Source organism: Diadema antillarum, unplaced genomic scaffold (genome assembly GCF_040938485.1).
Source record: "Diadema antillarum isolate AM-2024a unplaced genomic scaffold, OU_Dant_1.0 seq00000531_RagTag, whole genome shotgun sequence".
Lineage (NCBI taxonomy): Eukaryota > Metazoa > Echinodermata > Echinoidea > Diadematoida > Diadematidae > Diadema > Diadema antillarum.
In genome coordinates, this window is record NW_027271482.1 from 1,323,612 (window position 1) to 1,335,870 (window position 12,259).

Consider the following 12,259-nt stretch of genomic DNA (forward strand, 5'->3'; position numbering starts at 1 on the left):
AAACAAATACAAATGCACTTGCTTAATTCTCAATTTTTTAAGCAGCTGACCGTCACAAAGGGACTCGGGAAGGCGCTTTGGAGGAAGAAAATCGCTACGCTCATTCTGGCATTCATACACTAATGCCCACATATCTTTGGAGCTCTTTAAATTAGCCTTCGCAAGGTCAGTAAACGTGTGCAGTCAGTGGATGACAACGGAATAAAGACGCAACCAGGAGATACAATATCTAATTTATTTAAAAGAACCAAAATATGTCGATATATACACCGAAATTGTGGGACAAAATATTTCAACCACCAAAATCTGAAAGGAAATGGGGAGAAACATTTAATCAAAATTCGGACTGGATCAAAAATATACAATGTTCATTATACAGGTACCCTGTACCAAAGACAAAATTCTTCACGGAAATATTGGTGTTAACAAACTACTTTTTGCAATGGGAATCTCTCCACATTTGTTTTGGAATGCGATGCTACGCAACTATTTCTTTCTCAAATACAGGAAATTATGTTACACAATCAAACTCAAATTACTGAAGTGATTTTATATTTGGTTCCACAGAAAACCGAAAGTGTTACAAAGTGTTTTCTTTGTATGCAAAGTACCTTATATTTTGTATTAGAAATAAAAAAAGAAATAATTAGAGTTTTGCCAATCTTTTCAATTTCGAAAGCACGCGAAGAAAGATTACTACATGTCTGGAAAGACTAAAGGTTTTGTATCCAATATTAACTGGAATCTTATAAATAGTATTGAAACTGTTTGTAGCTGCCTGTCAAATTGTATTATCTGTTTCATGTATCATAATAGATGTGAAATTTATTTATACCTGAATGTTGATAACCAAATAATATTTCTTTGTGAAAAAAGTGGGCAATATGACATGAATTTGAAATACTGAAAATTTCAGTCGGACCTTCATGATCAATGACATCTAAGTAGCTGTTTTTAAAACCCGGCAGCGTGGGGATTTACGGGTGGCCCGATTCATTCGCTGCCCGCTGGGGTAAATAAAAATCAACAAACATGAATAGCACCCGTCAGCGAATAATATGAGTTATATCGAAATGTATACGCTCATCGGTCGTCTCCAGTCGAGTTTTTTCGGCTTGGTGTGCACTTACATGAACACGAGTGATAGAGCTGTTCACAGTTCGTTACTAGGATTCTCGAATACTAGTATATCCGAGCTGGGCCAATATTCCTACTCCCTAGCGTTCCATCGCTACCGGGCTTTTTAGTACATCTCACCTGTGTACGGAAAGGGGTCGGATAGTCTATGGACGCGATTGCAGCCTCGTTCTTCTCCCCGGTGAACTTGGAGTAGATCTGATGCGTGGCTTCGGTCATCTGCTGGTGGTGGGCAGACTTCCGAAAGCTCTGCACAAGCTCATCTAAGTCTCCCCCCTTTTCTGCTGCTCCCGCCCCTACATCACCGTCTGTGGAAAAAGGAACCTTGTTTTTCCTTCATCTCTGTCATATTTACACATTGATCAACCGCGTCATACTTCAATTTTCTAGTAATCCGGAGGTCTCGGGCTCGAATCCCGATGGAATCACATTTTTTTTTTTTTTAATTCGCTCTCGTTTTCATTCATATCATGTATCTGTAATGTTGCCTTATTTGTTTTAGTATATATATATATATATATATATATATACATATATCTAAATATATATATATATATATATATATATATATATATATATATATTATACATACGCAGGCACCTTTTAAATTCACTGATCAACAGGACCTATGAATAAACATAAAAAGGATTTTCCGGTATGCATAATATAATAGTGCTTGATAATGGAACATTATGTTACCCTGCATCACAAAACAAACAGAAAGTCGCCAGACATGAAATTTTAGTTAGGAGCATATGAAGAGCTTATTTGCATAAGGGACTAGATCCGTTTTTGATGAAAATAGAGTTATTAGCATCACTGCACAGAGTTCCATTAGTGTTAGTTACAGTGAAAATTTCAACTCCAGACAATTATTTTAATAGAAATTATTGCAAAATTAGATTAAGATTTTCCATACACTTGTGTACAAATTTTCACAAACAAACAAAATTTTCTCTCAAGTACTAAAAGTGGATCTAGGCCCATTTGCAAATAACCTCTTCATTTTCTAAAAGAGCAGACCTTAAGCTCTAAAATGATGTATAACTCAAATCAAATGGACTCTCCTAACCTATCTAAACATTGGAAAGAAAGCACACTCTCAGGAAAAGTGTGAACTGAGAAAAGAGGCTCTGAAGTACAGTGTCTATTCAAGCGCTAAATCTTTACCAAGCTGTGCTGGCTGTGCGATGAATGGGACAAAAAACAGGAAGTAAACCACTGGAGTATCAACAATGAAGGGATTATCAGATTAAACTGAAATTGAGCATGCCTTATCAACACATTCTGTCCATAACCAATGCCAACTTTCAAAGCAGTAGCATCATCTTTTCAAAAGTTATTAGAGTTGAAAGTGAAGAGTGTGTACAAGGTTTTTCAGAAATGAAAAGGGGACTCTAAAGACACACCTAATTCTACCAAAAATGTTCGAGATAAACTGCTAAAAAACACACTTTTCTGCCCGTTTTATGATCCCAAATTTTAGCATAATGTAGGAGAAGATTTGCTCTTTCAGAAAATATGAAAAAGTGAAGATCGGCTATAGGTTGACCCATTTCACCTATTTTTAGTCCTCACGCAAAATCAGTGTGTGCGACTTTTTGTTCGTTTTGTGATGCACGGTCACATAATTACAATCCAGTGTGAACTGCATAGTGGGCATAGCTTCTGTCTAACAACATTACCTCGGCATCAACCGCCAGCAATGTTCAAATGTACGCCTATAACAAATTAATGACATGAGTGACCCAATCATAATATTTTACATATTGACTGTGTGTCGACTGTTATAAGCTACCAGTTTCACAAATACTTTAATCATCTTTAATGGTTTGATATGGAGGATATAATTTCACCCTTTTCAACAAAATTTAGCTTAAGCAATCAAATAACATACGTAATCTGTAACCATTCATCTAGAATATTATCTTAAAATGGGGTGACCGAAAAAACAACATCCATTTCGAAAAATTGTTACACACGCACATACACACAAAGACTTCTCATAAATCTGCTTCTTATCTCTCTTCCGTAGATTTGTGAATAAGTCAACAGAAGAGAACTTTGAGACACTGGACAGATCAGGTCACGAGTACGCGTATTCGAATCTCGGTGTGTAGGATGTAAGAACGGAACCCAATCGCATTGTGTTGTCATTTTCAATACGTACTTGTTTCATTCTTCGAGAATCTCGTAGACGAATGATCACCAGTGATGACGTCAAGGAAGAAGTCCGGCGGATTGTTATGTTTTTCACAGTCAAATCCTGGCGAAACCGATTAAGAATGACGAAGTTACTGGGATAAAGCACTAAAGTTCTCGAAAAGAGCAGTCGACTTCTCGTTGAGGGAATTGTTACATTTAAAGACCAACCATGCTTTGCGATATACCCATGCAGGTTCCTGATATACTCATTATATACCAAGGAGCTGAGAGCCGACTTTCAAATGGCTGCAACTAGACTCTGGTACCAAAGATTTGGGGGTCTAGAAGCTATAAGCATCGATAAAGCATTACATACAGTACCTTTGGAATCGTATTTTTTCTCTCTTTTTGCTCACGTCCACGGCAGTAACGAAACTTAAAGTCGTGGCATAAAATGAATGTATTTACATGCTATGATTTTAATGATCTAAATGCACCTACTATTAGATTTTATGTTGACAGTATAGCGACATACCTATGGAGGAGAAGTACTGGAGCGCCTCCTGCGCTGGGCCATGGTATATAGTCTGGCCTCGACCCAGCAGATGCATCTTGTCGAAGAGCCTGAAGATAGAATATCTCGGCTGATGTATGGAGAAGATCATGGTACGCCCACCGAGAGACAATCTAATAACGGATACAGATGAAAGGGTCGCGGAACGTTTTGTAGTGCGTATGTACGTGTGTGTGTGTGTGTGTGTGTGTGTGTGTCTGTGTATGTGTTTGTGTATGTCCGTATAATGTGGTTAAGGTAGGGTGACCCGCTTAGGGTAGGGGTTAGGGTTTTTTCACCTTTTTGCTCTTGACTGATTCGGACAATGGTCAATGCTCCCCCCTTCTTCGGTGCGAAGAACGTCTGGGTGGAACCATCGGGTCATTTGTGTGTGTGTGTGTGTGTGTGTGTGTGTGTGTGTGTTTCACGAAATTGTTCCTTTTTTGAAAGAGCCAGAAGTGTGTACGTGTGTGGAGTTGGGTAGGGGTAAGGGGGAATGGCCCTGAGATGTAATGAAAATGATGGGTCATTTTCGTCTTGGCTGTTCAAACAAGGATTCCTTCTGCAAAATTGGATAATGGTTGTTTTTACTTTGTATTACATTTCCCTTTATGTGGAAGCTAATCAGGGTTACTACACGTAAGGATAAGCAGAATCAAGTATCTTGAATGTTTTCATACTGATAACGCAGTAAGAGATTTTGCTTGCAACAGATTGCAAGGACAGCTATGTTTATATGACCGCAACGAATTTGGGGCGCATTAATTCTTGGAATGCAATTTCCCGATTGTGCCGAATCACACATTAGCTCATTTGCCCAATGTAAGGTTGATGCGGTGGATTTTTTTTTTTCAACATGATCATAAAGAAAAAATTACTTGGCCAGAAGATGCATGACAGCGTTGGCAGTGCTAGCATCAAGTCCTGTAGTAGGTTCGTCCAGGAAGAGCACGGTGGGTTTGATGATGAGTTCCATCCCAACATTGGTCCTCTTCCTCTCTCCTCCTGAAACCCCGCGGATGAACTCGGTACCGACCTGCCACCAAACAATACAAGTCATCATAAAGATATCAGGAAGGTGAAATATCTCTTCGTTCACCAGTTATAATCAAGCAGTAGCCTAAATGCTGAAGATTATTTAGAAGAGGAGAGGAAATTCACAGAAACAACATAAAGTATGACGACCTATTAAGTGCATTCCGGTAAGCCAACCCATTTTAACACAGTTGTGAGAGCAAGCCAGTAATTTCACTTGACATAAATATCGGGGGTTTGTGCACTTGAACTCTAATTATGATTGATCATGAAGGATGTTTGCCCTTATTCAGCATGGTAACTTTATCCACATTGCTTCTCTCCACCTAGGAGTATAAATGTTTACCCGATAGGATTAGAGTGTTTATGCTTTTGATTAGCATGTGCCCGCCTGTAAAAGGCGACTGGCTGGAATGCTCCCAGGGAGTGGAGAGTGAACACTGTCAGTGCTGGTTGGAAATATTGTATCCAGAGACCGAGGTGAAAGGAGAACACTCTACTCAGTGGATTTAGCGCAATATAAATTCATATTATTATTATTACTATTATCATCATCATTATTTTTATTATCAATATTATCATATCATTATTACTATATTGTTATTATCATCATTATTATTGATATTATTATCATCATTATTATTATCATGATCATCATTGTTATTCATGGTTTATCAAAATCGTGATTCGCAGCAATGAGATTGCTTAATTGCTCACAATTGTACATAAAAGACATGACGCATACATATAAATATAACAAAACTGTGTGAAACCTGTACTGGAAATATAATCATAGAAATAGTTCTTTATACATACAGACCAAAATGCATAAATATATATATATATATATATATATATATATATATATATATGTATATATACATACACACACACACACACACACACACATATATATATATATATAATTCCGATACTTTGCTACGAGTAAAATGCCTCTTGGTGCATTCTGAACATCTGCTGAGGTGCATAAGGGATGTGTCTTTAATGAAGCATATGTGTGTATAATGTGTATGCCGTTATGTGTGTGTGCATTTAACGTGTGTGTATTCAAGCGTATTATGGTTTTGCGTGTTTGTTCATTGCTGAATTGCTCCCATCTGTACTCGAAAAGACATGCACACACAAAACATAGCAAAACCGTCTTTTACTATACTACGAATACAATCACAAAAACACTTCCTTGCACATATAAAACAAAATTATTTAGAATACATAAAATTCCAGTTCTTAACACGAGGAAACAACCTCTTACTGTATCTCGAACATGTGTTGAGGCACTTGAGGGGTGTGTCTGTGAGCATGCATGTGTATAATGTGTATGGATGCGGGTGTGTGTATAATGTGTATGGGTATAATGTATGTGTGTGCGCATAAGTGTGTGTGTATTGAAATGTATGGTTTTACATGTTTACAAAGATGAAATTACGGACATGCAGTAATATAAACATAACAAAATCGTCCATTGTTGCACCAGAAATATATATAAAAAAACAACAGTTCATTGCACATATAGAACGGAATTGTCTAAAAATATACAAAATTCCAATTCCTACCACGAAGAAATTACAAGTGTACATCTAGCTGTATTACAAGCGGTCTGTTGAAGTGCTTGCAAAGGCGTAGAATACTAAATGTGCACCTAAAAGTATGTGCCTGTGGGCGTGTGCATGTGTGTTTGTGTGTGTTGTGTTTATGTATGAATAAAATTGATTTCATGAGAGCTGACACAGTATTCTCAATAACGATACAAAGGATTGACATCTACGCCATAAAATTGTATCAGTGAAAATATATGAGTTCCCAGGATAGCAGTCCCTTTACAAATAATACAAAATCACTTGTTACTATTGAAACTGCATTGAGTAAGCTATATGAAAAAGACCTTGACTGATATAGAGTAAACTGTATGAAAAGAAAATTTGACCGGTATGGAGTAAAAATAAATGTGTATTGTTACAACAAATTTATTTATTTATTTATTTATTTATTGCAATTCTTTATCCAGAGTAGCCTGATCAGCATGAGATATATAAACAGGATAAACTATTACATTTCAAAACAGTATAAAGTAATCACACACATCAAGTATATAAATAAAATAATATCATACAATCATACAGATTTAAAATAGACTAACTGCCGGTCTTCCTCAGGGCTCTGTTTTCGTAAAAATCCATGAAACATGAACAACAACATCCACAACGGTAACAACACCAACAATAAGAAAACAATTTGTTTAAAAATAGATAATTGTGGCAGATCAGCACGGGACACGTAATACAGTCAAATATAAAAATGAAGTGAACGCACATGTACAAACACCTGGAAACACGATAAGACAAAATAACATCTAGAAAAAGGAAAGGAAATGATTCAGTATTTCCTATTAGGCGGCTGCAACTCATCCCGCTGTTCTACCGCGAGGTAATGTGTGTTATAAACAGGGGTCCCATTGATTATCAGTACAAGGTTTTTAATTGCCCTCAACACACTTTACAATCAGTTCATTCAATCATGCAACATCTGCTCCTCAACAAATAATCGCTGTAGAATATCTTGATATTACACCGTTACACCGTTCACATGAAAAGATAAACAACATCATCAACAGATTAAATCATGTCGTGTGGGTGTACTTCGAAACAGTAAAAGCAAAATATTAAGCAATAACAACAACAATTCATTGCACATGTCGAACGGAATTGCCTAAAAATATACAAAATTCCAATTCTTGCCACGAAGAAGTTACATCTAGGTGTATAGTAAGCGCTCTGTTGAAGTGCTTGCAACGGCGTAAAATATTGCGTGTGTGTGTGCGTGTGCGCGTGTGTGCGTGTGTGTATGTGTGTGTGTGTGTGTGTGTGTTGTGTTGATTTATGCATAAAATTGCTGTCATAAGAGCTGAGACAGTAAACTCAATAACGACACAAAGGATTGACATCTACGCCATAAAATTGTATCAGTGAAAATATATGAGTTCCCCGGGATAGCAGTCCCTTTACAAATAATACAAAATCACTTTTTACTATTGAAACTGCATTGAGTAAGCTATATGAAAAAGATCTCGACTGGTATAGAGTAAAAAATGAATTCAACTTGAAATATATTGTCCCAACAAATAATCACTGTGAATTATCATAATATTGCATGTTTACAAATATTCGTATGAAAAGAAAAACAACATCATCAATAGGTTAAATCATGTGGTGTGGGTGTGCTTGGAAACAATAAAAACAAAATGTAAACTGAAAAGATGTAATTCAAACTGCTATACCTTGCCTGGTTTATAGCTTCACACGCCGTTATCATTGAGCAGCCTTATAATGTATGGAAGTATGTATCGTCCCGTTTTACAACAGACTTCTGAGTAAGCGTGACCTTTACGTATAAAGATCGAGAAGTTATGGCGGTTCGTGTAGGAGGGAGCTAATGGTGGAAGGGCGACTGTATTTTGGTCAAACCTCTACCCAATTTGAGAGTCAGCTTTTCTTTTTATTTATTTATTTATTTATTTATTTATTTAGTCATATTTATACAGGGTGGCCCAATCAGTAGTCAACGCACTGTTCTCCCTAGAGGCCCTGTGTCACAAACTCATTCATAAAAGTCAAACGAAACAGACAAATAACACTACAGAAATATATGATATATATGATTACAGGAAATGGATCTAACAAGATCAACATAAATATCAGATAACAAATAACGCAGGTTATGAGGCGAAATGTTTCAAATAATTACAGCAAAAGGTAGCTTTTGAAGGAGAACTGCGTATAATTGCAGGAAGTGCATTCCAAAGCATAGCTCCAGAGAAAGAAAAAGCCCTTTTCCCACTCTCAGAGGTGACTCTAGGCAAAACAAGACCATGGGTGCCCGCCCTTCTTGTCCTGTACCGATGTGTACTACTGCATAGCGTGAAGCGATCAATCAAATAGGATGGAGCAGAACCATTAATTACATCATATAAGAGCTTAGCCCGATGGAACCGCCAACGTTCCTCCATGGGAATCCAGTGTAAAGTTTTGAACATTTGAGAGGAAGGTGTTAAAAGATTTGCTTTCAGTATTATCCTTGCCATTTGTTTATGTTGTTTGATCAGTATCGACCTGTTGCGCTGATTGCAATTCGTCCAGGCATTACAACAATAGTCAAAGTAAGGTAAGACCAGTGCATTACCAAGCAATCTAGCGCTGTCAAGAGTTAGATATTTTCTAACTCGTCTGAGTAATGCTAATCTGGCTGCTATCTTTTTTGAGGTATATTTGATTTGCTCTTGCCAGCTAAGATGCTGGTCCATCTAGACCCCTAAATACTTCACACTTTGGACCTGTTTGATAATTACATCATTCACCTTAACGACCATATTCAGATTGGACTGAGCAAACTTCTGTTGTGTGCCAACAACAAGTACCTGTGTTTTATCTACATTGAGTGTGAGGTGATTCTCATCTAACCAAGACTTCACTTTCTTGAGTTCTCGGTTCAAAACCATTTCTATTCTTTCAGGATTTGGATCACTGAACATCATAACAGTATCATCTGCATACATCATTATATCACATTCATCAACTACTCTTGGCAGGTCATTCATGAAAATAGTAAACAACAGAGGTCCTAAAATGGACCCCTGCGGTACTCCAACCTTTGTTTCATGAATGGCAGATTTCTTTTTTTGAACAACAGTATACTGAGTTCGCTCATTTAAGTAGGAAGTAAACCACTTAAGAGCTGTTCCCTCAATACCGTACATTTGTCGCCTGCTATCTAGAGTTGGGAGACACAGAGTTTCCAGAGCATGTCTGTAACTGCCATACAGAGGCCCAAGCATGAGGCGGCAGGCCCTTCGTTGGATTCACTCAATTTGAGCCTTTTGACTTTCGGTTATACCCGAGTGCCAAACTGGTGCACAATACTCTACCACGGGCGGTATATACGAACAATAGACCGACAGCAGGTCAGGCAGGGGAAAATTGAATCCCTTGAGAATTCGAAGCATGTGTAGCCTCATGCTTGTCCGCTTGACAATATCATTAACATGACAATTCCATTTGAGGTCATTCTGGATCAAAACTCCCAGTAGTTTTACAACTGACACTTCATTTACCTCTTCGTTCCAAATTGCTATTTTTGGCGGAATCATTTCCGTGCGCACGAAACTGACATTCATTGCAACACATTTCTTGGGATTAAATTTCATGTTGATATTTGTTGACCAAGTATTCAGTTCATGTACCGTATTCTGAAGAGTTGACGTGCTCAGTTCCTAAGCGAACTCGGTGATGATTTTGGCAGGAATTTTGTCTGGTCCAGAGGCTTTCCGCGGGTTGATAGAACGAAGCTACCTGTATACTTCCCATAGCTGAACGAGTGGGATAGGCTCGACAGTCAGTAGGAACGAAGGGAGGGGGGTGAGGTCCAGTTTGTCGATGTCCTTGGCGACATTGATGAGAGACTCGTTGATCTGTCCAGCTTTTCCTGCAAAGTCACCCCGACATAATCCCTCAATCACTGCAGATGTCTGATTAGTTCTTATCCCAGTCATAGATTTTACACTATACGCGGTCGACATAAAATGAAGACTTTGCACAGGCTATGCGTCGGGTTTACGCGTTTCTTATGTGTCTCCAGCGTGCTGTTTTACCAGTTTTACCGACTTTGCTTGATCACTGATTTGATTTTGGGTGTGTTCCAAGGTTTGTCGTTGTCATGCGTTTTTGTTGTACGTGTGGGGAAGTATGTGTCGATCAGAGGCAGGAGGGTTGAATAGAATGTCTCACATTTTGCGTCAACATCAGTAGCATATTGAACATGAGACTAATCCGTATGTGCACTCGATTCGGCTTAGGTGTGAATTCCCGTGGAGACCACATGGCCGTGCCATGGTCGCTGGCGCCAAGTGGGGGTAGTATCGATCGTGTCACATAAAATTGGCTTATATTACTCACAATTCTCTCCTGTTTGATGACCCCTGGTCGGTTTGTCAACAACTTGTGCAAATCCATTACCGGCAGTCAGCTGAGTGACATCGAGTTCATTGAAGTTCCCCAATAGGATAAAGCCAGCATTGGGGTGCTTAGACGAAATGAGGTCCATCGATTCAAGAAGATGATCGATCAGGCATTCGTCTGTGGCCCCGTTGGGTGCAAGTGATAAATGTGCGACAACAATGATGGAAACGGATCGTGGAAGTCGTTCTGGGAAGACTTTCAACCATACGACTTCTAGTTTATCAGGAACGATGATGTCTGAAACCGGTTGGGAGTTCAGTGATTGCTTTGCATACAAAGCTACTCCCCCTCCCCGGCGGTGCGATCTCGATTTCACGAACACATCGTAATTCTGCACCATGATGTAATCGTCTAGTAGATCGGAACGAAACCAGGTTTCTGTAACTACTGTGACGTCGATATCATAAGTTCTAACATAGGCGGAGAACTCATCAAATGTGTTGTTAAGCGACCGCGAGTTCGCCAAAAGAAATGCAGGAAACTCGGGTAATGTTCTAACCAATGGAGTTGACACAAGTGATACACATATCAGATTTGGTCTATTTCTTTGTGGGGTGACAAGTCGGCCGATGTCATCCGATTATGTCCGATTACCGTTGGTATCTTCCTTCGAAGTTGTCTGCCCCTCTTTTACCTCTGTCTGTGGTTGCGTTTTTGCCTCTGAGATTGACGGTCAATTCCAAGTTGTCGAATGGTGTCCAACGTTACGTGTGGTAAAGACGTAGGGGCGTGATTACGTAACCTTAACAAAGAGTCCACTTGGGTATGACAGGCGGCGTCTTTGCTGTGACCTGTGCGCGGGAACTTCAAGTTTGGCATCCATTTTATCAAACGGGCTACCTCGTGGCGGTACGCGTGGTGGGACGCCAGAGTAGGCTGCCGGAACAAACGGTCTGGCTATCGTTGATGGTCCGTAATAGATAATATACTGAGACAACAGTGAGAGTCCAGCGGAAAATCAACATGCTTGCTCTGCAATTCAGAAATGTTCTGCCTGAAAATACTGCACCCAGATTGATCTTGGCGGTTCCCTGCAGGCACCAGACAGGTAATGCGGATTCGACATTTTCAGATGCTGTTTCGTGATAATGATCATCTTTAGTGCAATTCCCCGACTGGTCTGTGAACCTGTTTGTGAAACTCTGACATTAAACCTGTATGACTCTCAGCCGAGTAGATGTATGTCTCCCAGCCCCGATGCATGACTCTTTATAAAGTGAGTATGACGTGCCGTGATTATCTGCGACGATACGAGTGTGAGACCGATGTAATGATCTCGCCCTAAGCAAGTGTTAAGTGTATGCTGTTTGACCCATTTTGCCGTATTACTTTCACCTACATAATAAGTGTGCATTTGATA

General features: G+C 39.0%; 1 protein-coding gene across 1 annotated transcript in view; it reads right to left on the reverse strand.

Moving 5' to 3' along the window:
- The window catches only part of LOC139734519 (broad substrate specificity ATP-binding cassette transporter ABCG2-like), a 156,521-nt gene that overhangs the window by 61,163 nt on the left and 83,099 nt on the right, over positions 1-12,259 (reverse strand). Inside the window, exons 5-8 of the mRNA XM_071645294.1 lie at positions 4,714-4,871; positions 3,818-3,969; positions 3,308-3,403; positions 1,258-1,445 (exon numbers count right to left, since the gene is read on the reverse strand). Of these exons, the coding sequence (XP_071501395.1) occupies positions 1,258-1,445; positions 3,308-3,403; positions 3,818-3,969; positions 4,714-4,871 (594 nt within the window). The remainder of the gene's footprint in view (positions 1-1,257; positions 1,446-3,307; positions 3,404-3,817; positions 3,970-4,713; positions 4,872-12,259) is intronic.